General features: G+C 46.8%; 1 protein-coding gene across 1 annotated transcript in view; it reads right to left on the minus strand.

The window, feature by feature from the left end:
* Positions 1 to 15,754: 15,754 nt before the first annotated feature.
* The window catches only part of wnt2 (wingless-type MMTV integration site family member 2), a 43,157-nt gene continuing 33,101 nt past the window's right edge, over positions 15,755 to 25,810 (minus strand). Inside the window, exon 5 of the mRNA XM_038781275.1 lies at positions 15,755 to 16,862. Coding sequence (XP_038637203.1) covers positions 16,633 to 16,862 — 230 coding nt within the window. The 3' untranslated portion in view covers positions 15,755 to 16,632. The remainder of the gene's footprint in view (positions 16,863 to 25,810) is intronic.

The following is a 25,810-nucleotide window of genomic DNA, read 5'->3' on the forward strand; positions in this document are numbered from 1 at the left end:
GGGGTTGTCTGGGTGAATGCTGAGAGTATGGTTCCTCTTGTTTGGAATCTAGAACTCGGGGGCAATGTTTCAAAATATGGGTTCTCCCATTTAAGACAAATGGGGAGGAATTTCTTCCGTCACAGGATAGTTAACGTTTGGAATTCTCATCCACATAAAGCAGTGGCGACTGAGTCATTGACTATATTCAAAGCCAAGTTAGACATATTTCTGATCTACGAGGGAGTCGAGGGTTATTGGGGGCAGGCAAGAAAGTGGGGTTAAGACCACAAATAGATCCACCATCTGAATGATGGAGTAGGCTTGATGGCCTACTCCTGCTCCTATTTCTTACCATCTAACACAGATCTAACCAGTGCCACGCAGAGGGAGGCATCTATGGACGGACCACAGTCTACGATGAAAGTGCGAAACTGCTTGACCAGGCAGATTTCAAAGGGCTAGTGACTTGTCTGAAGGCCCATTATAGAAACGGACCAAAAATAGGAGGGAGGAAATAAATCATAGACAATGACAGACAATAGACATTGACAAGAGCAGCACGGTAGCATTGTGGATAGCACAATCGCTTCACAGCTCCAGGGTCCCAGGTTCAATTCCGGCTTGGGTCACTGTCTGTGCGGAGTCTGCACATCCTCCCTGTGTGTGCGTGGGTTTCCTCCGGGTGCTCCGATTTCCTCCCAGAGTCCAAAGATGTGCGGGTTAGGTGGATTGGCCATGATAAATTGCCCTTAGTGTCCAAAATTGCCCTTAGTGTTGGGTGGGGTTACTGAGTTATGGGGATAGGGTGGAGGTGTTGACCTTGGGTAGGGGGTAGGGTGCTCTTTCCAAGAGTCGATGCAGACTCGATGGGCCGAATGGCCTCCTTTTCCACTGTACATTCTATGTAATGACGATTTCCTTTAGAAGCTGGTCAGTGCTGCTATAATAGGATGGAAATGCATATCTCAGTACACTCATATCTCAGTACACTCATATCTCAGTACACTCATATCTCAGGCCTGTTGTCTTTTTAACTCACCCTATCCCCCCCACCCCTCTCTCCCTCCACTTATTTGTCAGAACTCAATGATGTTGATCTGGCTACATTCAGTTCATTGTGCAGTTTATTTGTTCACACTAGCAGCCTGGAATGATTTTGCTGGTTCCACTGTAAATATTTCAGAGGTGTACGAGTGGAATTCAGAAGTGAAGGGCACATAGGGCAAGGTTTCTTATTTCAAACAAATATTCCTGGGTATTATTATCAATAGTGATCTGATCTCTCCACAGGAAGACACAAGTCATTCATCTTCTTCAGCTTTTGGAACTGTATCATTCGGAGCACTCTGTGTTTTGAAAGAAGTAGATATTTGAGCTTTCAGCATGAATGAAGACAAGGAAGTTCATCTTTTTTGATAGCTACTGAATCATCTTTGATAGCAACAGGCAATAGAAAACATTAGCAGGTTAAATGGTGAGGCAGCACCAAAGGTCTTTGGATCGCTAGCATACCGTGACAAAAGCAGTGCGAGAAAAATGTACTTTAAAGGAAGTATTTTGCATAGTCCTCCGGTAAATTAAATTTTAATCCATTTTTTACGTATACCTCAAAATTGAGATAATCTCATGGGCAGCATGGTGGCGCAGTGGTTAGCACTGCAGCCTCACGGTGCCGAGGTCCCAGGTTCGATCCCAGCTCTGGGTCACTGTCCGTGTGGCGATTGCACATTCTCCCCGTGTTAGCGTGGGTCTCACCCCCACAACCCAAAGATGTGCAGGGTAGGTGGATTGGCCACGCTAAATTGCCCCTTAATTGGAAAAAATGAATTGGGTAATCTAAATTTATTTTTAAAAATGAGAATCTCTCAAGTTATTTTTGTGCTTGACTCGGGAGTGATATTCATGCCTGAGTCAAAAGGCCATGAACTCAAACAATAGCCCAGCTCTTGAGCATATAAGCTAAGTTGATACTGTCTGAGAAATATGCAGCATTGAACAAGATGTGTCATCTTTGAGATGAGTGTTAAGAATGAGGCCTCCGCTCTGCTGTATGTGCAGGTGCGCATAAAGGATCCTGTGCCACTATTTGATGAAGAATAGGGAAGCTTTCCTGTGAAATTAAGTCATTACAGGAGATTCTCTGGCTGTGATTAAATAGGTAGGAATCAAGTGCAGGCTGTTCCACATTGCTTGCTGAAGGCAGACAGGCATTGGAGTGGTCGACCATGTCAAAACCTGCAGAAAGATCAAGAAGAATGAAGAGGAGGAGGGTGAAGTGGACCATGGTCGCATTCACGCAGGATGTTTGTCATTTTGTTTAAAGCCATTTCAATGGTTTGGTGATTGGGAAGCATGAATCGAAAGGGTCAACCTGGAGCTGCTGGTAAGGTGGGTACAGATTTGGGAGACGACAACGCGTTTGACGATTTGCATAACATAAGGACTAGAAGCAGGAGTAGGCCATCTGGCCCTTCGAGCCTGCTCTGCCATTCAATGAGTTTGATGCACGATCAATTGCACAAGGACTTGAGTTGGATACAACTGAGGCTTTATTGCTCTAAGATGTGTGGCTTCCCGCAGCAGATGGTGAAATGGCTGCAGCATGGGCGACACACATATTTATACTCTGCCTAATGGGCGGAGCCAGCAGGCAGGGACTACCAACATACCTGTAGTACAGGTCCTACCATACATCACCTAATAAAGGTGCAACAGTGGTTTACCACAGAGATCATGGCTGATCTTTTGTGGACTCAGCTCCACTTTCCCACCCGAACACCCATAATCCTTTATTCTTAAAAAGACTATCTTTATCTGGAAAATATTTAATGAAGGAGCCTCAACTGCTTCACTGGACAGGGAATTCCATAGATTCACAACCCTTTGGTTGAAGAAGTTCCTCCTAAACTCAGTCCTAAATCTACTTCCCCTTATTTTGAGGCTATGGCCCCTAGTTCTGTTTTCACCCGCCAGTGGAAACAACCTGCCCGCATCTATCCTAGCTATTCCCTTCATAATTTTATAAGTTTCTATAAGATCCCCACGCATCCTTCTAAATTCCAGCGAGTACTGTCCCAGCCTACCCAATCTCTCCTTGTAATCCAACCCCCTCAACTCTCTGATTAACCTAGTGATTTTGGAGAGGTAAAGCAGTTGTACAGTGGGCAGCGCGCTAGCATTGTGGATAGCACAATCGCTTCACAGCTCCAGGGTCCCAGGTTCGATTCCGGCTTGGATCACTGTCTGTGCGGAGTCTGCACATCCTCCCCGTGTGTGCGTGGGTTTCCTCCGGGTGCTCCGGTTTCCTCCCACAGTCCAAAGATGTGCAGGTTAGGTGGATTGGCCATGATAAATTTCCCTTAGTGTCCAAAATTGCCCTTAGTGTTGGGTGGGGTTACTAGGTTATGGGGATAGGGTGGAGGTGTTAACCTTGGGTAGGGTGCTCTTTCCAGGAGCCGGTGCAGACCCAATGGGCCAAATGGCCTCCTTCTGCACTGTAAATTCTATAATTCTACACTGGGTTGCAAGGGCAGAGGGATGAAGAATGCTGTTTTTGGGGAGGGGTGATGATGATTGAATTGAAGAAATGGACTGTACTTGAAGAGATTGGTATCTGTTCACAATGTCAACCAGTATGAGATCCAGGAAGAGAATGTGGGCAAATAAAACAGCTTGAGAAACATCTCAAAGCCAATCAATTTTGTTCTAAAGCAGTTCACAAAACCCTGTAAAGTAAAAACTGCAGTGGAAATGGGTTCAAGAGAGCAACAAATGAGTTCCATTTACGAGATGAACTCAAAAAGGGCATGATGAGAAATGTAGGCGAAATTAAAGACGCAAATTCAAGACTAGGGAAGGGGATAGCCTTGCTGGGACAAATTAAGGGACATCCATTTGCTGGTTCATTCCTCAGGGCAATGCCTTGACCAATCAGAGTCAAGCTGCCTGGTTTAAATTTTCAAACAATGCTTGGTATTTGACTGTCAGTCACCATTGACTGGTCCACTCTCCATGGCAACACCTCTAACACTCAAGAGTCCCCTTGGCAACAAACCATCCCTCTCCTCTCACACAGTTGTTGTTTTCCCTGAAATTGGTATTCTTGCAATTGGCTTGATGAGTGCAGGACAAAAAGCTTCACGAAAATGTATATTTTCATAAATAAGAAAGTCAAAGTCTCCTATTGAAATCATGCTTTCCTTGCTACATTTCCATCTAATCTCTGCATTTATACAATCTACCACTTCACATCTGCTACCAGGAACCCTATATACAATGCCTGCTACTGTCCAAAATCGTTTTTTAATTATTATTTTTAACTATAAAGTCTCCACTGGGCTGCTTATCTCTCATTCTATCCCATTTTGAAGTGATTTCCTCCTTAATGAGTAGCGCTATTCTCCCATCTTTACATTTTCCCTATCTTTCCTGTGGACCTTATACGTGGCATATGGGCTAGGTTCTCCGATTCTGGGGCTATGTCCCCACGCCGGTGTGGGAACGGTGGCGTTTTACGCCAGAAAAAATGGTGTAAAATGGCCACCGATTCCCCGTTTTGCTGGGGGCGAGCATGCCGGCAGCATAGAGCACCCGGCTCTAGCTGCCACTATGGCCTGGATAACTGCCTGGTCTGTGGCCGTGCATCCCCACAGCGGCAGCCTGTAGCGCCGTGCAACATGCTGGTGGCCGCTCACGGACCCAGCCTGCGAAATCGGCCTGGACCACTCCCCCCACAACAGTGCCCCCATCCCGTGATGAAGTCCCCTCCTGCCCGCTGATCAGCCCTCCCCCGACTGTGGCGGCACTGAACTGAATCCGCAGCCGCCACACCGAGTTCCCGCACAGCTGAGACCACATGTGTCCAGCGCCGTCGGGAACTGATCGAGGGGAGGGGGGGGGGGTGCAGGCAATGTCTGAGGCCGTGGATGCGTGGCGTGGTGTACTACACCGCTATGGAGGGAGGGGCGCCGCCCCCAATTTGATCGGCAACTTTCGATTCTCCGTCCAATCGCCGAACCTGATTTCGGCATTGGAACCGAAGAATCCAGCCTCCGTGGTGTTTGAGTTTTGGAAATGCAATCTTGTACTATCTGACTAACTGGCTTGCCATAGTCCTGTAACTCTGCCACGAGGCAAGCGCTGTAAGCTGCCATTTCCAGCAGGTTCAAGAAAACCTCACACAGAGACAGACACCAATGAAGACTGCTGTCCCTATACGGGAAGCATGGTGTACAGACGCGCAGAGATTAGAATTTTAAACTCTGGGAAAAGTGCAGAGAATAAACTAAGAATCCAGGAACACAAAAAGGTACAAATCTGCAAAAAAAAGAAGCTGCTGATAAAAGGACAAAGGAAAAGCACACACATGCTACTCACCACCATCCCAGCACACCCCCATGAGGTAGAAATGGCCACTTGACATCTACAGAACAACAAGGCGTCGGGAGCAGATGGAATCCCTGCCAAAGCCACAAAACCTGACGGCGAAGCATTACTGGCTGAAATATATGCCCTCATTTTCCTTATCTGGAATGCAGAGAACACACCAGGAGACCTCACAGACGCTGTAATCGTGATCATCTTCAACAGAGGTGACACGTCCAACTGCAGTAGCAGCCAGAGGGATTTACCTGCTGTGAGCCGCAAGGGAGGTCATCGCAAAAGTCTTCTCCCTTTAGCTGAAGAGCTCCTCCCAGAGTCACAATGTAGTTTCCACCCATTAAAGAGGCCAATGAAAATTATCTCCACCTAGTGGCCACTATAAGAGAAATGCAGGGATCTGCACCAAACCTTGTTCATGGCTTTCTTTTGACCTCACAAAGGCCTTCGACATTATCAGCAATGAGAGGTTATGGAGTGTCTTCCTCTGTTTCAGCTCCCTCCAAAGATTTATCATCATCCTCCGTCTGCTCCATGATAACATGCAAGCTGTGATCCTAACTAACAGATCCACCACAGGCCCAATTCACATTTTGACTCGGGTCAAGCAAAGCTGTGTCATCGCACTGACTCTCTTCTCAATCTTCCTTTCTGCATCTCACTTCTTGCTGGAGTGGAACTAACAGGAATCTGTTCAAACTCCATCACTTGTCGGCCAGATCGAAAATCGCCCTGTCATTGAATAACTATGTAGATGATGCTTGCGTCTGCGCGCACTCGCAGGCCGAGTTCCAAGCTATTGCCAACGCCTTCACTGATGTGTAATGAGGGCATGGGCCTTACACTGAACATCTGCAAGACAAAGGTCCACCTCCCTGCCCTCCCCCTCCCCCACCACGATGAAACCTTGGACAATATGGACCTCTTCCCCTACCTTGGGAGCCTATTGTTTGACATTGCCAATGAGATTCAACACAAGGTTAGTGTGCGAGCACAGCCTTCAGCCACCTGAGGAAGAGAGTGTTTGACAGCCTGGACCTCAGACCAGGCACCAAGCTAATGGTCTACAGAACAGTAGTGATACGCACCTTATATTAGCCCGACACGTGCACTATGTGTAGCAGTTACCTCAAAACCCTGGGGAAGTACTATCAGCACTGCATCCTCAAGATCCTCAAGATCCTGCAAATCCATTGGCAGGATAGGCGCAGCAACATCAGTGTTCTTTATTCAGGCCAACATCCGCAGCATTGAAGCTGTGATGAATGTAGCAATTTCAGATGAATTGTATGATATGTATTTGGTGCAGTAAGGGTTAAAAGCCTGGGTTAGCGTGTGTCTGACTGCTGCAGTAGTGTTTTTAAAATCCTGGTTTGCAAGACAACTAAGCTTTTTGGCTACAAGAGGTGCAATTAAAGCATTGTAAAAGTTTGGGCAAATGGACTTTTGTTTGTATTAAGAGGGTTCCCTAGGGAGTAGATAATTCGAGACATTGGGCGTGATTTAACAGCCTCATCGCGCCCAACTTGGTGTCGGGACAAGGCCGTTGAATCTCGTGACGCTTGAAACTCCTCACGTGATTTCACAACCTGGATCTCGCCCTCACTGGGCATGATCCAGATCTGCATATTTAAATGAGCTATTAGGCTTATTTAAATATGCATTTGCATAATTCTCCCGCCACCCAGGACCTATCGGCTGCACCTGGAAGACCTTGTCAGGGTGCCATTTAGTACAGGTTTCCACAAATTGTGGCCGAGGAACACCCCACTAAACACGCCCAAAATCGGTCATAGATTTTTATTCTGTTTGAATCACGGCCCTTGTGTTCAGCTCAGTGAGTTAATGGGAGGAGCCCCAGGCGGAAGCAGTCAGATGTTGAGATTTTAGTTTAGTTTTAGTTTGGGATGTGGACAGAAGACAAGCAGCTGCTCTCAATACAGTTCAGTTAAAGATTTGACTGGGGACAGGCCACAAGACCATAAGACTTAGGAGCAGAATTAGGCCATTAGGCCCATCAAGTCTTCTCTGCCATCCAATCATGGCTGATATGTTTCCCATCCCCATAACCCCTGATCACCTTATTAATCAAGAACCTATCTATCTCTGTCTTAAAGACACTCAGTGATTTAGCCTCCACTGCCTTCTGCAGCAAAGAGTTCCACAAATTCACCACCCTCTGGCTGAAGGAATTTCTCCTCATCTCAGTTTTAATGGATCATCCCTTCAGCCTGAGGCTGTGGCCTCGGGCTCTAGTTTTTCCTACTCATGGAAACATCCTCTCCCCGTCCACTCTATCCAGGTCTCTCAGTATCCTGTAAGTTTCAATAAGATCCTCCCCTCATCCTCCCAAACTCCGAAGAGTACAGACCCAGAGTCCTCAACCGTTCCTCATACGACATGCTGTTCATTCCAGGGACAATTCTTGTGAACGTTCTCTGGACCCTTTCCAAGGCCAGCATATCCTTCCTTAGATATGGGACCCAGAACTTCTCACAATTCTCCAAATGGGGTCTAATCACAGCCTTACACAACATCGATGTGGAGATACCGACGTTGGACTGGGGTGAGCACAGTAAAAAGTCTTACAACATCAGGTTAAAGTCCACCAGGTTTGTTTCAAACACTCGATGGCAGCCATGATTTGGAGACGCCGGCGTTGGGCTGGGATGAGCACATTATGTTTGAAACAAACCTGTTGGACTTTAACCTAGTGTTGTAAGACTTCTTACACAACATCAGAAGTACATCCCTGCTCTTGTATTCTAGCCCTCTCGACATGAATGCTAACATTGCATTTCCTTTCTAACTACCAACTGAACTTCTAAGTTAACCTTAAGAGAATCTTGAACTCGGCCTCCTAAGTCCCTTTGTGCTTCTGAATTCTGAACCTTTTCCTTTAGAAATTAGTCTCTGCCTCCATTCCTCCCACCAAAGTGCATAACCTCACTGACCAGAAGCAGCTGATCTCAAGACAGTGAGTTAACGATTTGCCTGTGAACACAGGAATGGTAGCAGTGAAACGTGGAAAGCAGCAAAGTTGCTTGGACCCAAAGGATCTCAATAAACAGCTGAAGAGATCTCACTCCACCATGCTAATTATCAAAGGAATTTTTTCACAACTTTCCTGGGCAAAGATATTCATTGCCCTGGATGTGGAGGATTGTCACTGGCAGGTGAAGCAAGATAAAAACAGCAGCTTTCCATTACATTCTGTCTATCGGGAGATACAGGTGGCTGTGCGTGCCGTTTGGCAATATCACGGCTCCAGAAGAATATTAGCATAGACAGCATAGGATAGTCAGTGATCTGCCCAGAGAGGGGAAAGCATTGTGGATGATCTACTGGTCTATGGATATGGAGACACAATGGAAGAACCACAGCTGACCATGATGAGAATTTAATACGACGGTGGGAGAGAACTTGACCGATGAATCTGAAGCTGAACAAGATAAAACTGCAACTGAAGATGACTGAAGGCAAGTGCACAGGTTACGTACTGACAGCAAAAGGTCTTTGCGAAACGGGGACACTTAGAGCCAGGAACCGGCTTCAAACAGATCGGGATGTCATCTTTAATGGGTGCCTGACCATCACTGCAGCTGAACGGTACCCAGGCCACATCGCAGAGGTCTTAGTGCTCTCCCATCCCACGCAGTCATCGCCGGCAGAGCCTGCCATTCAATGTCTGGTCTCCGCCCCCGCCCTCCACACATATATACACCCCTCCACCCCAACATGAGGCACGGACTAGGGTCCTGCCCTGGCACTCCCCTGGCACAGGTTGTGTCTTCCAGGTTGGCACTGCTATACCTGGCAGTGCCAGTGTGCCAAGGGTCAGTGCTAGGGCACTGCCCAGGCATGTCCCTCTACTCCCCCCCCCCCCCCCTTCATCCCTGTGAGGTTATCCCTACCCCTGGGCCTCTGGAGGGACCCTTCAACTGCCTCACAACCTGGTGTAAATGACACCGGTGTGATATCACGCCAGGTCCAGATTCAGTGAGGGTGGGGGAAGGTCTGGATAGAGTGGTTGCTAATGGCATTCTAATGTATTAAAATGGGGTTCCTGGGCTGGCATAATGTTCACTACTTAACTGGGGAGTTTGGGTGGGGGGGGGGGGGGTAAAATTTCAAAATGCAATCACGTTTTTCACTTCTCTGCGGATCTTGAGCCCACGTCAGCTTTCTGTGGACGGAGTGAGAGGCTCAAAATCGTCCCCTACATTTGTAATGCATGTGCAGGTACTGAATAATGGAACAAACATTCGTTAATGCATTAGAACGGTCGATATCTGGTGGGTAACTAGAGTAACTCACCGTCACACAATATCATGCACGCAAGTATATCTTTTGGTCACAAGGATAATGGGAATTTTGCATCTATTCTTTTGGATGGAAGGGTTTAGGTTTTGGGAATGCTATTTTGTTCTATCTGACTAACTGGCTTGCCGGGGTCATGTTACTGTGCCAGGAGGCAAGTGCTGCCATTTCCAGCCAGTTCAATAAAGACTCTCACAGAGACAGACACGGATAAAGACCACTGTCCTTATAGATGAAACATACAGGCGGTCGGAATTCTCCGGCTAATCACGGGATTTTCTGGTCCCGCTGACAGTGTATCCCTGCTGCAGGTTTCCCGGTGGCGTGGAGTGGCTTCAATGGGAATTGACACGGAATCCTGCCGCCAGTAAATGGTGCATCAACCTCCCTCTTGCCAAGAAACAAGCGGCTTGGAGGCTGGAGAATCCTGGCCTGACTGCAATGTCTCGGTAATGGTTGCCATGTCATACTCTTCACGTTGACTTTGTGCTGCACAACATTCAGTCTATTCCTTGCACTCTATTTATATAAAGAGTGCTTATTTGGGCTACATACATGAACCTCTCCTGTCGTAATATTTTACTCATGCTCTCCCAGTTTAATTACTTTGCATCTTTTAGTTTCCCCTTTACCATCACGCCTAAAGCATAAATTATGACTGATAGTTTGCTCTCTTCCTTTTCATTTGTTTTCAAACTATTGCTTGCACCACCTTTTGCACCTCTCCTTCCTCTACCCCCATTTACTAGTTTAAAGTCCTCTTGACCACCCTATTTATTCCTTCTGCGAAGACCCCAGTCAGGGCCGGCTCAAGGCACCGGCAACTCGGGCTGTTGCCCGGGGCGCCATGTGCTAGGGGGCGCCAGACTCGGATCCCGCGCATGCGCAGTTGGGCCGGCGCCAACCAGCGCATGCGCGGTGGCCGCACTCCCCCAGGGTGGCCGCACTCCCTCCCCCCCCCACCCCCCCGGTCCGTCCCCTCGGTCCGCCTGTCCGCTCGCCCGCTCGGTCCGCTCCCCCCCCTCGGGTCCGCCCGCCCCGCCCCGCCCCCCCTCGGGTCCGCCCCGCCCCCCCCTCGGGTCCGCCCCCCCCCGCCCCCCCCCCTCGGGTCCGCCCCCCCCCGCCCCCCCTTGGGTCCGCCCCCCCGCCCCCCCCCTCGGGTCCGCCCCCCCCCGCCCCCCCTCGGGTCCGCCCCCCCACCGCCCCCCCTCGGGTCCGCCCCCCCTCGGGTCCGCCCCCCCGCCCCCCCTCGGGTCCGCCCCCCCTCGGGTCCGCCCCCCCCGCCCCCCCTCGGGTCCGCCCCCCCCGCCCCCCCTCGGGTCCGCCCCCCCTCGGGTCCGCCCCCGCCCCCCCTCAGGTCCGCCCCCCCCCGCCCCCCCTCGGGTCCGCCCCCCCTCGGGTCCGCCCCCCCTCGGGTCCGCCCCCCCCCGCCCCCCCTCGGGTCCGCCCCCCCTCGGGTCCGCCCCCCCTCGGGTCCGCCCCCGCCCCCCCTCGGGTCCGCTCTCCCGGGTCCGCCCCCCCTCGGCCCCGCCCCCCCCCTCTCGGCCCCGCCCCCAAGGGCGCCGAAGTTCAGCTTGCCCGGGGCGCCAGCAACCCTAGGGCCGGCGCTGACCCCAGTCCTAGCCCAGTTGAAGTAGAGGCCATCTCAATAGAACAGTTCCTTCTGTCTCAGAACTGGAGCCAGTAACCCATGAAACGGAAACACGTTTTCCCCTTCACTCCTTCTCTACCCTGCTAATCCTTACACTAATTTGCATGTGGTTTGAGTAGTAGTCCAGAGATTATAACCCTTGGAGCCCAGTTCAATAATTCAGCTTTCTGGCACTCTCTGAACAGGATCTCTTCCCTCCCCTCTGTGGCTAGTCCCAACATGGACATTTGGCTAATTTCAAGCCAAGTTTATGTTTGAAAAATTAGTCTTCAAAAATGAATGGAAATTATGTGTGCAGTGGGGGAGGAATTAATCACATTGTGACAGTCCAGTCCGCCCATTGAAAATTGATTCATCTTCAAATAAATATTTTCACTGAATCAAATGAAGTATGGTATTGAATTTGTTTGGTGGAGTCTCAGGAATGTTAAAAGTTGAGATTTAATGTTTTTCCTCCTAACCAGAACATAGCATAATGCACAAAAATACAACAAATATGATCATTTATGGCATTTTTTGCAGAGCCAACGTCAACCATCATCCAACAGGCAACTCAAAACCTTCATAAGGGCCTCACGGTAGCATGGTGGTTAGCATCAATGCTTCACAGCTCCAGGGTCCCAGGTTCGATTCCCGGCTGGGTCACTGTCTGTGTGGAGTCTGCACGTCCTCCCTGTGCGTGGGTTTCGTCCGGGTGCTCCGGTTTCCTCCCACAGTCCAAAGATGTGCGGGTTAGGTGGATTGGCCATGCTAAATTGCCCGTAGTGTAAGGTTAATGGGGGGATTGTTGGGTTACGGGTATACGGGTTGCGTGGGTTTAAGTAGGGTGATCATTGCTCGGCCCAACATCGAGGGCCGAAGGGCCTGTTCTGTGCTGTACTGTTCTATGTTCTATAAAACAGATTTCCCATCACAATAATTTCTATCTTTCTTAGTTTTCATCACAATTTTATTTAATGGATTTTTAACGGCAATATTGTTTCTGTAGTTGAAAACTTGACTTTGTATTTCCACAGCAAGAACAGTAGTTAATGCAATTTCAGATGAATATCAGCCTCCCCAAACAGGCGCCGGAATGTGGCGACTAGGGGCTTTTCACAGTAATTTCATTTGAAGCCTACTTATGACAATAAGCGATTTTCATTTCATTTTCATTTTCAAATTTAATGTTGGCTCATTGCAATAGCAATAATCCAATGATTTCAAAACAAACGTAACCAAGTAATTTTGGGTTTTATTTTTATGGATTTTTTTCATCTTAAAGTACACATTTCTGAAGTGTTATAGGTTTACTTGTTCAGCATAGGGATTAATATGACATGCTACATAAAGCAAAATTATCACTACAATTACAAACAATTCATTTGCTTTCAATCTCAGATAACTGAGGAAATAAAGCTATGAGTATCTCATGTCAACTGGTTTAACTGTGTTGGAAATCAACTGGTACCTGAGAAAACTCCCTATTAACCATGCCCCCATCTACATTGTAAAAAAAACAAAATTATAAAGAACTTTTTAATTTATAGTAGTTTCTGAAATTACTTTGTTAAAGTCAAGTGCAGAAGTCTTTGTTTTCCTCGAAGATAATTCTTCTTCCAAATAGAACTTCTAATTTAAAGTATTAAGTTTGCATCATTTAGTGATTTCCTGAGTGTGTGTGGGTATTACATTCTCAGATATTAAAGATATGTCACCTACTGGAGTGGTCTTACCGGGAGCAATTGCTCCTGCAGAATTAATATTTAGGCTTTGCTAATGTCAGATAATTTCCTTTGCCTCGTTCAAGGTGGTCGTATATCTGGGGCTTGTCTGTGTTTGTCGATAAATGAACAGATTCAAATTTCCTAAACTCTGAACATCATCATTACGAGCAGGACGTTAGGCACTGTTTCAATGGTCAACCAAATTAATTCCATTACTTGTGTCTTAGGTTTGCTCAATGCTTACAATGAAAATATCTCCTCCCTTTCCTGCTGTCAATGATTGGAGCTGGAATATGGTTCCGTGGACAGTAGCAGGTCCCCAGCTTGTGAAAAATGGCTGTTCTTCCGATTCAGGCTGAGACAGTGACTGGCAGAAGCCCCGACGGCAGCTCATCAATTGCATGGGTGTTAAATCTGTTGGGGCACCCAGATACGGCTGGGGCAGTATCGCCTCCCAGCTTTCCGGTTTGTTATCGCAGCCACCACCATCCTGACAAAATCTCCGGCGTGGCTTTCCAGCATCAGTCACTGGGTAGCAATCAGGAACAGGAACCCTTGATGGTTTTACCTCTCCCGAGCCCAGGAACATTAAGGATGATAAATGTGTCTCCAACGTTGCCCTGACAGACCTCAACGGATTAAATCTGTATCCTGTACTCAGTGCCATTGGTATATTTATCCCATGAGTTACTGGGAGACTTAATGATTGGAGCTTTAACATAAAAACCATATCTACCTGACACACAATGTTGAACGACACAAAGGTGAGAGCGCATTGTGGGAAAAAACCCTGACTGAAATCCATGAACGATGCAGATGGTGTGGATTACTCCAGATGTGAAAGGTGTAACTCGAATCTCACAAAACATGACATGGCAATAAAACATTTCAAATAAATTAATCACCAGGGCTCCTGGAATGTGAAGAGGCTGCTGTAGGATTTTACTGGATGTGGGCATCAGCCAGCTTTGTTGCCCAACCCGAATTGCCTTTGAGAAGGCAGTGGTGCGGTGCCTTGAACCACTGCAGTCCCGGTGGCGCAGGTGCAGCCACGGTGCTGTTAGGGAGGGGGTTCTAGGATTTTGACCCAGCGGCGGTGTATGAACGGCCGATATATTTCCAAGTCAGAATGGTGCGTGGCTTCGAGGGGAACTGCAGGTGGTGGTGATCCCATTTATCCGCTGCCCTTGTTCTTCTAGATGGTAGCGGTCGTTGGCTTGGGAGGTGCTGTTGAAAGAGCCTCAGTGAGTGCCACAGCATAGGCAGTACATACTGCTGTCACATCAGTGATGAAGAGAATGTTGAAGGTGGTGGCTGGGTTGCTGATCAAGTGGGCTGCTTTGATGAATGGCGTCAAGCTTCTTTTTTTCCAAAATTTAGAGTACCCAATTTTTTATCCAATTAAGAGGCAATTAAGCGTGGCCAATCTACCTACCCTGCACATCTTTTGGGTTGTGGGGGTGAGACCCACGCAGACACGGGGAGAATGTACAAACTCTACATGGACAGTGACCCGGGGCCAGGATCAAACCCAGGTCCTCGGCGGCGTGAGGCAGCAGTGCTAACCACTGCGCCACATGCCTCCCGTGAGGCAGCAGTGCTAACCACTGCGCCGCCCTCTGTGTCAAGCTTCTTGAGTCTCGTTGGAGTGCAGGACTATGAAAAGGCTGCTGCAGGATACAAAGGACTGTGACAAGGCCGCTGCAGGATACCTGGTACTGCGAAGAGGCAAGTGGGACTAGCTTAGTGATAGAAACTGGGCGTCATGGACCAATGGGCCTGTTTCCATGCTGTATATATCAATGACTCTATGCTGCAGTATATAAGGGACTGTGAAGAGGCTGCTGCAGGATATAATTTGATTTGATTTATTATTGTCACATGTATTGGTACACCGTGAAAAGTATTGTTTCTTGCATGCTGTACAAACAATGCATACCGTACATAGGGAAGGAAGGAGAGACTGCAGAATATAATGTTACAGTCATAGCAAGGTGTAGAGAAAAGATCAACTTAATACGAGGTAGGTCCATTCAAAAGTCTAATGGCAGTAGGGAAGAAGCTGTTCTTGAGTCGGTTGGTACGTGACCTCAAACTTTGGTATCTTTTTCCTGACAGAAGAAAGTGGAAGAGAGTATGTCCGGGGTCCGTGGGGTCCTTAATTTTGCTGACTGCCTTTCTGAGGCAGCGGGAATTGTAGACAGTCGATGGATGGAAGGCTGGTTTGCGTGATGGACTGGGCTACATTCACAACCTTTTGTAATTCCTGCGGTCTTGGGCAGAGCAGGATCCATACCAAGCTGTGATACAACCAGGAAGAATGCTTTCTATGGTGCATCTGTAGAAGTTGGTGAGTGTCTTCGGTGACATGCCAAATTTCCTGAGCCTTCTGAGAAAGTAGAGTCGGTGGTGGGCTTTCTTAACTATAGTGTCGGCATGGGGGGACCAGGACAGATTGTTGGTGATCTGGACACCTAAAAACGTGAAGCTCTCGACCCTTTCTACTTCGTTCCCATTGATGTAGAGAGGGGCATGATCTCCACTATGCTTCCTGAAGTCGATGACAATCTCCTTCGTTTTGTTGACATTGAGGGAGAGATTATTGTCGTCGCACCAGTTCACCAGATTCTCTATCTCATTCGGGTACTCTGTCTCGTCATTGTTTGAAATCCGACCCACTGCTGTGGTGTCATCAGCAAATTTGAAAATCGAGTTGGAGGGCAATTTGGCCACACAGTCATAGGTGTACAAAGAATAGTAGGGGGCTGAGGCCACAGCATTGTGGGGCACCGTTGTTGAGGATGATCGTGGAGGAGGTGTTGTTGCCTATCATAAGGGACTGTGAAGAGGCCGCTGCAGGATACAAGTGACTGCAAAGAGGCTGCTCCAGGATATAAGGGACTGTGAAGGGGCTGCCGCAGGATATGTAGAACTTGGTTTTGAATTTATTTGTTACCCGAGATCTTCCTTAACTGATGTTACAAAAATTTTACTGTGATTTAGTCAACTGAGTGAATGGTTGGGGAACTTTTTTATTTCAGGCCAGATTTGTGGAAAGCAGATAATGGCAGGAAAACTGATCATTCTAAAACAGGACTGCAATATCTTGTGGATGACGCCCAGAACATTTACCTGCGTTGAGATACTATCAAAATAAAATAAAATTTAGCACATTTTGATTCCACGAATTCTCCATTTATAATTTCCAAAGCTGGAGCAGTTTGCTGGTTTCAAAATCTTTTGACTTCACCCTAACTTAATAGCCTTACAACAATTTGTCAAAACTGAACAGTGATAGGCGACTGTACATCAGTTACCAAGAACAATATTCTGCATTTCCAGTAAGGAAATAGCCACATCTTTTTTTCCACAATAGCTCTGCTTCAATTACTCCAAAACACGTACCCCGTTTGTATTGAAAATAATGTCAGTCTTCAGTATATAAATAATTTAGGATGCCAATAAAAGCAGACACTGCTGTAAATTCAGAAGATGGCATGGAAACTGGAGACAGTTTTTGTTTGGTCAACGTTGAGAGAACAGGTAGGCAAACAGGTGTTCCCCATGACCAATATTCGAGCTTGCTCTTGCCGGTCATGTCTGATCTAGCCAATCAGCATTCTTAGGAGCTTTGCAGGTGTGCACGTCTGTCATTTCATGGCATTCCTTACAGCGGACCACACAACACCAGTGAAATTTGCATTCACATTTTGTCACTCGCATGACACGGGAGGTGTCGTAGCCCCGTCCGCAGCACATCACTTCGCATCCGTCCATTCCGCGAGAGGTCCTGTTGCACACTCTGCCCGTGGTACCCAAAGAACCTGGCAAGTAAGGGGAAAAAAATCACAGCTCTTTACAACACTGAGAGCAAGTAACTGATAGCTGACACAAAAATTTCCCTTGAACACCAAAGAATAATTTGTAACACATAAAGAATCTGCACTGTGTTTAAGAACTCTGAGTTATATGAACCATGATAAAGATTATATTTCTACTGTTTCTGAGTCCAGTTTTCAGTATCTGCAGGCAGCTGTCTGATATATGATAGCGCACAAAGATATCAAACAGTGGCCTGCCATTCTGCTTGACTGTGAATGATAAATGAGGCAATTTATCTCCACTTTGCATTGTCACGTTAAAGTTGACAGGTGATCCATTTTAATAACCGAACATTTACTGACCTATTATAAAGTAAAACAGAACATGATTTGATTGTCCAATAGAATTTTAGTGCAGAAAGAGGCCATTCGGCGCATCGAGTCTGTAGCGGCTCTTGGAAAGCGTACCCTGCCCAAGCCCACACCTCCACCCTATCTTCATAACACAGTAACCCCACCCAACACTGAGGGCAATTTTGGTCACTAAGGGCAATTTATCATGGGCAATCCACCTAACCCACACATCTTTGGACTGTGGGAGGAAACCGGAGCACCCGGAGGAAACCCATGCAGACACGGGGAGAACGTGCAGACTCCGCACAGACAGTGACCAGGAAAGCTTTGACATGGTTTGAAACAATGTTCATGGAAAGCAGAGAGAACAGCTTCGCTAAATCTGCTTCAACATTTTCTTGAATACGTATATATATATTTTACTCCCTTAATTGTTTCCCTCCTGCCCTGAAGTCATTGCTTCTTGCTAGGCAGCACATCTGTGTTCATCAGAGTCCTCTGTAACCTCGCTCATCTGGTTATTCTTCAACCAGGAAGCTGGACAGTGGGTCACAATAAGTTCATTAACCAATACAAACACCACGGCTAAGTGCCAGTTTTCCTCACCCCAATGGTCCTATCACATGCACTTTCCAGCAATGATCACTGGATAGTCCTCCAGCTCAGCCTGGAGTTTCTCTGAACCCTCAGGCTGGGATTTACAAATGGAAGGCAAACTGAAGGTTGAGCCACAATCCCTGGATTACATGGCCTTGAATTTAGCACAAACTGGGAAAGCTTTATTAACTGGGGCAGCACGGTAGCACACGTGGTTAGCACTGTGGCTTCACAGCGCCAGGGTCCCAGGTTCGATTCCCCGCTGGGTCACTGTCTATGCGGAGTCTGCATGTTCTCCCCGTGTCTGCGTGGGTTTCCTCCGGGTGCTCCGGTTTCCTCCCATAGTCCAAAGACATGCAGGTTAGGTGGATTGGCCATGCTAAATCACCCTTAATGTTCAAAAAGGTTAGGAGGGGTTATTGGGTTATGGGGATAGGATGGAAGTGAGGGCTGAAGTGAGTCAGTACAGACTCGATGGGCCAAATGGCCTCCTTCCGCACTGTATGTTCTATGTAACTGGACTAAAAGTACAGCCACATTACGGTGAGAGCTCACCCTAATTCATCATTTAAAGTTAAATACGTAGAATAATATTAAATATTTGTGACTTCACTCATAAAGCTGTAGCTTTGCCGTTCAATCGTGTCTTGTTCAAGATAATGGATTGGGTGTGAAATTGCACTGTGAAATGGGTTCAGAGTGAATTGCCAGCCAATTTTCCACACTGACAGTTCTTATTTTTCATTAATTTGGAGAATATTTTTGATGCCTAGCCGTGTAAAGATTAAAATAAAACTAGGAATCGAGTGGCCAGTAAGAGGTAGAACTGTAGTGAACTTCAGAGGAAAGAAATCAGACAGGGCGAAAAGTCGACTGCGAGCCCATTTTGCGCTGGTATAGACCAATCTCGCCGCCAAAATCCTATTACCGGGAAGGAACAGATCGTATAAACTTAAGATTGGACCAGAAGATAAGGCTTGAGGCTGTAAACATAATGAAAAGACAGAATTAAAGGCACTCTATCTCAATACACACAGCATTGGTAACAAGGTAGATGAACTGACAACACAAATGGAAGTAAACGGGCATAATCTAATTGGCAACATAGAGACATGGCTGCAGGGTGACCAGAGCTGGGAACTGAATATTCAAGGTTCTTTGAGGAAAAGGAGATGGGGTAGCACTGTTAATAAAGTATGAGATCAGTACATTAGTGAGAGAGGATCTTAGTTTGGAAGATATAGAATACATATGAGTGGAACTAAGTAACAGCAAGGGGCAGTAAGCATTGATAGGAATTGTTTATAGCCCACCAAACAGTAGTAGGGCATGATATAAATCAGGAAATTAGAGGTGCAATTAACAAAGGTAATAAAGAATCATAGGGTACTTCAATTTACATAAAGACTGGGTAAACCTAATGTTATGGAGAACGAATTCCTGGAATATAAACAACATTATTTCTAGAACAGTATGTTGAGGAACTAACCAGGGAAGGGGGTATTTTAGATTGTGAAGTGAGAATGGTCTAATTAATAATCTAATTACAAAGGAGCCTCAAGGAAAGAGTGACCATAATATGGGTACTAAACCTGCACAAAGGAAACTACGAGGGTATGAGTGGAAAATTGACTTTGCTAAATTGGGGAAATTGCATTTAAACGTGTGACCATGGCGGCATGGTGGCGCAGTGGTTAGCACTGCTGCTTCACAGTGCTGCGGTCCAAGGTTCGATCCCAGCCTTCTGTCACTGTCCGTGTGGAGTTTTCACATTTTCCCCATCTCTGCGGCGGTCTCACTCCCACAAAAAAAAGAAAAAGATATAGTGAGCAGCAGGGTAGCATAGTGGTTAGCACAATTGCTTCACAGCTCCAGCGTCCCAGGTTCGATTCCCGCTTGGGTCACTGTCTGGGTGGGGAGTCGAATGGCCTCCTTCTGTATTGTAGATTCTATGAATCTATAAACTCAAAAGATGTGCAGGTTAGGTGGACTGGCCACGCTAAATTGCCCCTTAAGTGGAAAACAATTTGGATACTCTAAATTTATTTTTTTAAACGTGTGTCCATAGTCACGCAATAGTTAGCATTCAAACAATTAGTACATGGTTTACAACAAATACACATTCCTTTTAGAGACAAAAATCTAGCACAAAAGGTGATCCAGCAGATCATTGCCAGGTTGGCAGGATATGACTAGTGGGAGACGGCAAAGCTCAGTGATTGGGACTCAGCTCTTTACAATCTATATCAATGATATTGATGTGGGGGCCAAATGTAATAGTTACAAGGCTTCAAGTTTCAGGATGGTGAGGACTCTGTGCCCCCTGATGGAATTCCCACCTCGGAGGGCCGCCGTCCAATCAAGTTGGCCAGATCTCCTCCCAGGTCAATGAGGTGAAGGCAATCTCCAGTCTGGTGGCCTTCTGATTAAGGCAGCTCTCCCCCCCCCCCCCCCCCCCCACCAATCTCCCCGCACCTTTTGCCCAAGATCGAGTGTGAAAACATTTTCAGTTTGGTCCAACTGGCGCCCACCAGCGTAAAAATTGAAGCCGGTAGGAAAAGGCCCTGAAGTGAACATTAGCCAACTTAAGGGCCTTAAATAGGGGCAACGGCAGGTTTCCCCATCAGAGGCCTGCCACCCCTTCCCCACCCATCTGGGTTTGGGTGGGCTGGAGCGCGGAGGGAATCCTATTCCTGCAGTTTTAAGCTCCCAATACTTCGGACTCCACTGGGGGGGGGGGGGGGGGGGGGGTTGGGCAGGGAAGGTGAAGGTACAATTCTGGCTCAGGTTTGCTAGTGCACAAACCTAGGTGGGATGTGAGTTACGAAGGGGATGCAAAGGGGCCTCAAGAAGATTTAAACAGACGGAGTGGGCGAGAACATGGCAGATGGAATATAATGTGGAAAAATGTGAAGTCATCCACTTTTGGTAGGAAAAGCAGAAATGCAGAGTGAGAGATTGAGAACTGTTGGTGTCCAAATGGCCTTGAATGTTTATAAATTACTGAAATTTGCAGGTGAGTCATAGGTTGGCCTTTTAGAGAATTTGGGTAGAGGAGTAAAGATGTTTCGCTGCAATTGCGTAGAACCTTAGTGAGATCACACCTGGAATATTGTAAACAGTTCTGCTCTCCTTACCCAAGGAAAGATACACTGGCCATAAAGAGTGCAAGGAAGGTTCACCAGACTGAACCCCGGGATGGCAGGATTGTCCGGTGAGGAGAGATTAAGGAGATTAAGGAGCCGTATTTTCTCTAGAATTGAAAAGGATGAGATGTAATCTCACTGAACCGCATACCATTCTTACAGGGGTAGATACTGGAGGGGCTTATTCCCCAGCTGATATAGGGTTCGGAGCGGGGATGGGGGGGGGGGGGGGGGGGGGGGGGGGGGGGTTGTGGTGTCTAGAACCAGGGTACACAGTTTCAAAAGAAGAGGCGTGGCCATTTAGGAGCATGGTGACTCTTTGCAATTCTCTATCCCAGAGGGCCGTGAAGGCTCAATCATGAGTATATTTAAGACAGAGAGCGCTAGATTTCCAGACGTTAAAAAATCAAGGGACAGTGCAGGAAAATGGCATTCAGGTATAAGTTCAGCCATGGTCTAGTTGAATGGAACAGACTCGAGGGGCCGAATGGCCTACTCCTGATTCTTAGGTCTGCATTACCTCATGGCAGGCACGGGGGAACCTAGTGCTAACATTACAACACAACAGGTAAGCTTACATTTACTACATTCATTTCATGATGAATCCATACTTCACAACTCTGACGTCTGATAAAGTAGCGAAAATCATCTTATAAAGGATTCGGAATATAATCATGTCATATCTCTGAAAGGGGATTGGTTCATTGTAAAATTCTGTAATAATATTTTCATCAAACCCATACACTTCAGAAGGAGCCCATTTGGCCCACCGTGTCTCCACTGACCCGCTGAAAGAGCACCCTACTTAGGCCCAAGACGCCAACCTATCTCCGTAACCGCCACCTAACCTCTTGAACGCTAAGTGGCAATTTAGCATGGCCTCTCCACCTAACCTGCACATCTTTGGACTGTGGGAGGAAACCAGAGCACCCGGAGGAAACCCAGGGAGAGCGTGCAAACTTCACACAGTCACCCAAGGCTGGAATTGAACCCAGGTCCCTGGTGCTGTGAGGCAGCATTGCTAACCACTGTGCCACCGTGCTTCCCAGATGCCAACTGTTTTAGATGCCAGCTGTTAATTACAAAGGCAGTATCGATTCACTGACTCCTATTCACAGGGAGCTGGAAAAAAGGGACACAAAACATTCCATTGGAACCTTCGTATTAAAATTAGATTGTAAACCCCTCTGTTTGGGGCTGATTTCTTAACCGATTGTCATGTGGCCGCGTCCAATGACAATCTTCCCGAAAATATCCACGTTCCACCTCTATGTGTGCCTTTTCATCGCCTCACCTTTTCGATTAGCCCGCTAATATCTCAAACATTGCTGTAGGAGCAGATAGCGACCTCCAGCTTTGCCCATATCTACAGCACTTCTGGAGGCTGGCGTGCATTAATCTAATGGAATGTGCCGTCAGTCAACAGAGAAATGATCCATGAAAATGGACCTTTTGCAAAGCATTGTGTTTCTAATCCATACCAGCTCAATGTAATCTGGTCATGGTGGCATTTTGTGCTGTTTCTGACCACACAGGAGGCATAAATGACAATGAGTGATACAAACAACTTAAAATGCGCAGAGCTAGGGCGGCACGGTGGTGCAGTGGTTAGCACTGCTGCCTCACGCCGCCGAGGACCCGGGTTCCATCCTGTCCGCGTGGAGTTTGCACATTCTCCCCATGTCCTGCATGGGTCTCGCCCCCACAACCCCCAAGATGTGCAGGGTAGGTGGATTGGCCTCACTAAATTGCCCCTTAAGTGGAAAAATATGTAATAATAATTTTTTTTAAATGCGCGGAGCTCCGAGCACAGAGAATCAGATACTTGGGATTTACACTGCACGCTAGCCAGGACACTGCATGCTCGTCAGAATTGAAAATAAGTCAACAAGTGAAGATAGAATGTGTAAGAGAACAATGAAATTGTAAACTGATTTTAGAAAATAATTATATTACTGATTCCACAGTTTATTTTGGCCACATTCCCAGTTTAATGTCCATGTTACTCATTTAAAAAAAAACGTACTTTCTATTATAAAAATGCAATATTTAAAATCATATTTTAATGATCTTGCACACCGCCATCAATAAAATGATGGAGGGAACTTAGGTGCGCACCAAAAAATAAGATGCTAATTGGGATTCGTATATGAAGGCATGTATCATTGGTAAAGGCGCCCATGTGGAGTACCCCGAAATGATCAATCAGGCTTGTCAGTCAGCATAACATAGAAGCAATAATCCCTTGATAAGAACTATGGATTCTTGGGCGGCACAGTGGTTAGCACTGCTGCCTCACAGCGCCGAATTCCGACCTCAGGTGACTGTGTGGAGTTTGCACTTTCTCCCCGTGTCTGCACCTGTTTCCTCCGGGTGCTCCGGTTTCCTCCCACAGTCCAATGGTGTGCAGGTTAGGTGGATTGGCCAGGGCTAAAATGACCCCTTAGTGTCCAAAGGTTAGGTGGGGTTACGGGAATAGGGTGGGGCATTGGGCCTTGATTGGGTGGGGGGGGGGGGGGTCGGTGCAGACCCGATGGGCCGAATGGCCTCCTTCTGCACTGTAAGGATTGTATGATTCTTCCGACTAGAGAGGTTTTATGCAAGTTGTTGATGGAACGCAAGGTATGGCCAGGATCAGGGCCGGTTTTAAGCCTATTTGACCAATTTCATCAAATTGGGCCCCGCACCTTAAGGGGGCCCCGCGCCAGCGGCGACAGAGTTACCGTTTGAAGCCTTTTCTGTATTCTGAGAGGAACTATAGGGTAGTTTTTACTTTTGGGGAATGCACCGCATTACTGTCGACAAATCCTTCAGCCCTGCGCCGCCAAATCCTTCCGCCCGGGTAAGTAAGTTTCAACATTTTAGTATATCAAGCATTTAATGTTTTTTTTTGGTTAAAGACGAGCATACTACACGAAATATAAACATACATCAATTTTTACTTTTGTAGAGTAGGGGCCCCGCCATCACTTTTCTAATTGGGCCCACAATTCCTAGCACCGGCCCTGTCCAGGATAGCTGTTCAGGTGTTAAGTATCCTTTTGCAGATACGTTTTGGCTGTACGGCCAGAGAAATTCAATCTATTAAAATTGGTAAATGGTGTCGCTGAACTTGGACAGAGGAGGTTTTAAGCTGGTTCTGGTACAAAATGACTATCGGAGGCTGAACAAAGCATTGTTGGAGTTCTGATTTCCTGTTCTTTAGCAAAGATCCCAGTGCGATGTTCGGTATTCTTGGTTGGGATCCGGTCTGTTCTGAACAGATGAGGCATCGTTTTAACAGATTGCAAACAAAAACAATCATTGTGGCACCAAGCTTTGTCGTGGCTTTCCTGCACTGGGAGACAGAAGGGTACTAAAAAATATATAGCCACGCCGCCAAAATGCAATAATTCAACCAAGCAAAACAAAAAAAAATCTATAAATGCCCGAGGCTAGAGTAAATAAACTGAGGAAGCTGTGGAACCTTCTAGACCTGTGTGAGTACTGGCTGCCCATAGAGGTCTCACCAAGCCAGAGTTTCAGCTTTTACAGATAATAGGGAACAACGGCACCTACAGGGAGCTGAATTCTGAAGCAGTTAGAAATGGAGGATTAAACTCATGCTTTGAAAATTGGAATATTTTGATCAAATTACAGAATGGAAACATGGATTATAACTCTTACAATTTTGATTAAAGCCCTCGATACAAGCAGCCACAACATTTTATTCCTCCGTAAATCTGCCAGTAACGAGTGTGTTGGCAATAGCTGAGAGAGCGTGGTGCCTGTGTGGCTGCAGTTTCTGTATTTGTGTTGTCATAACATGTCACAGAATTAGCAACTGCGCTACCGTCACTGGACGGTTAATCATCATCGCTTGTGCCTTCCGACCACAGCATTATTCTCAGATTCCAAAATGAATGCACAGCTGCGGGAACTGTACAAATTTACTGCTGGGCCTTTTCGGGATGTTTGTGGAATAAAAGAATCAATGGAAAATACAGGGGGTGGGAGCTCGGGCATTGGTGGAAAGGGCTGTCATCTTCTTGTCCACAGTGATTTCAGGAATGTAGCAAAAGGCTGACCAATGATACACACTCCATTGGAATCCAGAAAAATAAGAGGTCAGGAAAAGGGTGTTTCAAGAAATGATTAATGTCTAAAAAGCAGGTTACACTGCCAAGTTTCAGACGTGCGTCCAGTTAAAATTGTTGTGTGCCTGGAGAATCAGCCTGGTGATTCGTAGAGGTGGTGGTCAACTGTCCCCCTGCCAGAACTTAGCTACCTGAGTGCTGACCTATTCTGGAACCGGACATCTTACGAATTTGGATGGTTTAGAACTTTAACCCATGATATGTTTTTTTTCTAAAGTTTTGCCACTAATGGGGAGTCAAGAGACTCCCCTGTTCTGCCTGGACAATAAAATGACTGAACAGTGATGTCTTTAGGCAGGGTACAACTTACTTGGGAACCAGCTGTACAAAGTTGCTATTTGAGGGTAACGACCAGGGATGGTACTGCAATGTAACCGGTTTCGAAATGGCCATACGCTCGAGATAATATTACCATTACATTCATAAATCTTAAATATCAAAGTCAGTCGTAGTCTTTGAGGTCTGCTAAATGCTTACATGTGTGGGCTTTTTGAAAAAGAATTTAAAACAATGTTTCATCATTTGGTCAGAGGGCACTGTGGATACTCTGTGAAGAGTTAGCACCATTAAAAATGATAACTGGATTATATTTCCATGACGATTATTGGCAAACAACAATTGCTGAAACGCTAGGCACATATACCGATCTCAACATTTAATCTTGAACCACTGCCATCCATGTAGGATCTGGTACAACTTGAATAGTTTGCTGATCCAT

This window comes from Scyliorhinus canicula, chromosome 20 (assembly GCF_902713615.1).
Source record: "Scyliorhinus canicula chromosome 20, sScyCan1.1, whole genome shotgun sequence".
Lineage (NCBI taxonomy): Eukaryota > Metazoa > Chordata > Chondrichthyes > Carcharhiniformes > Scyliorhinidae > Scyliorhinus > Scyliorhinus canicula.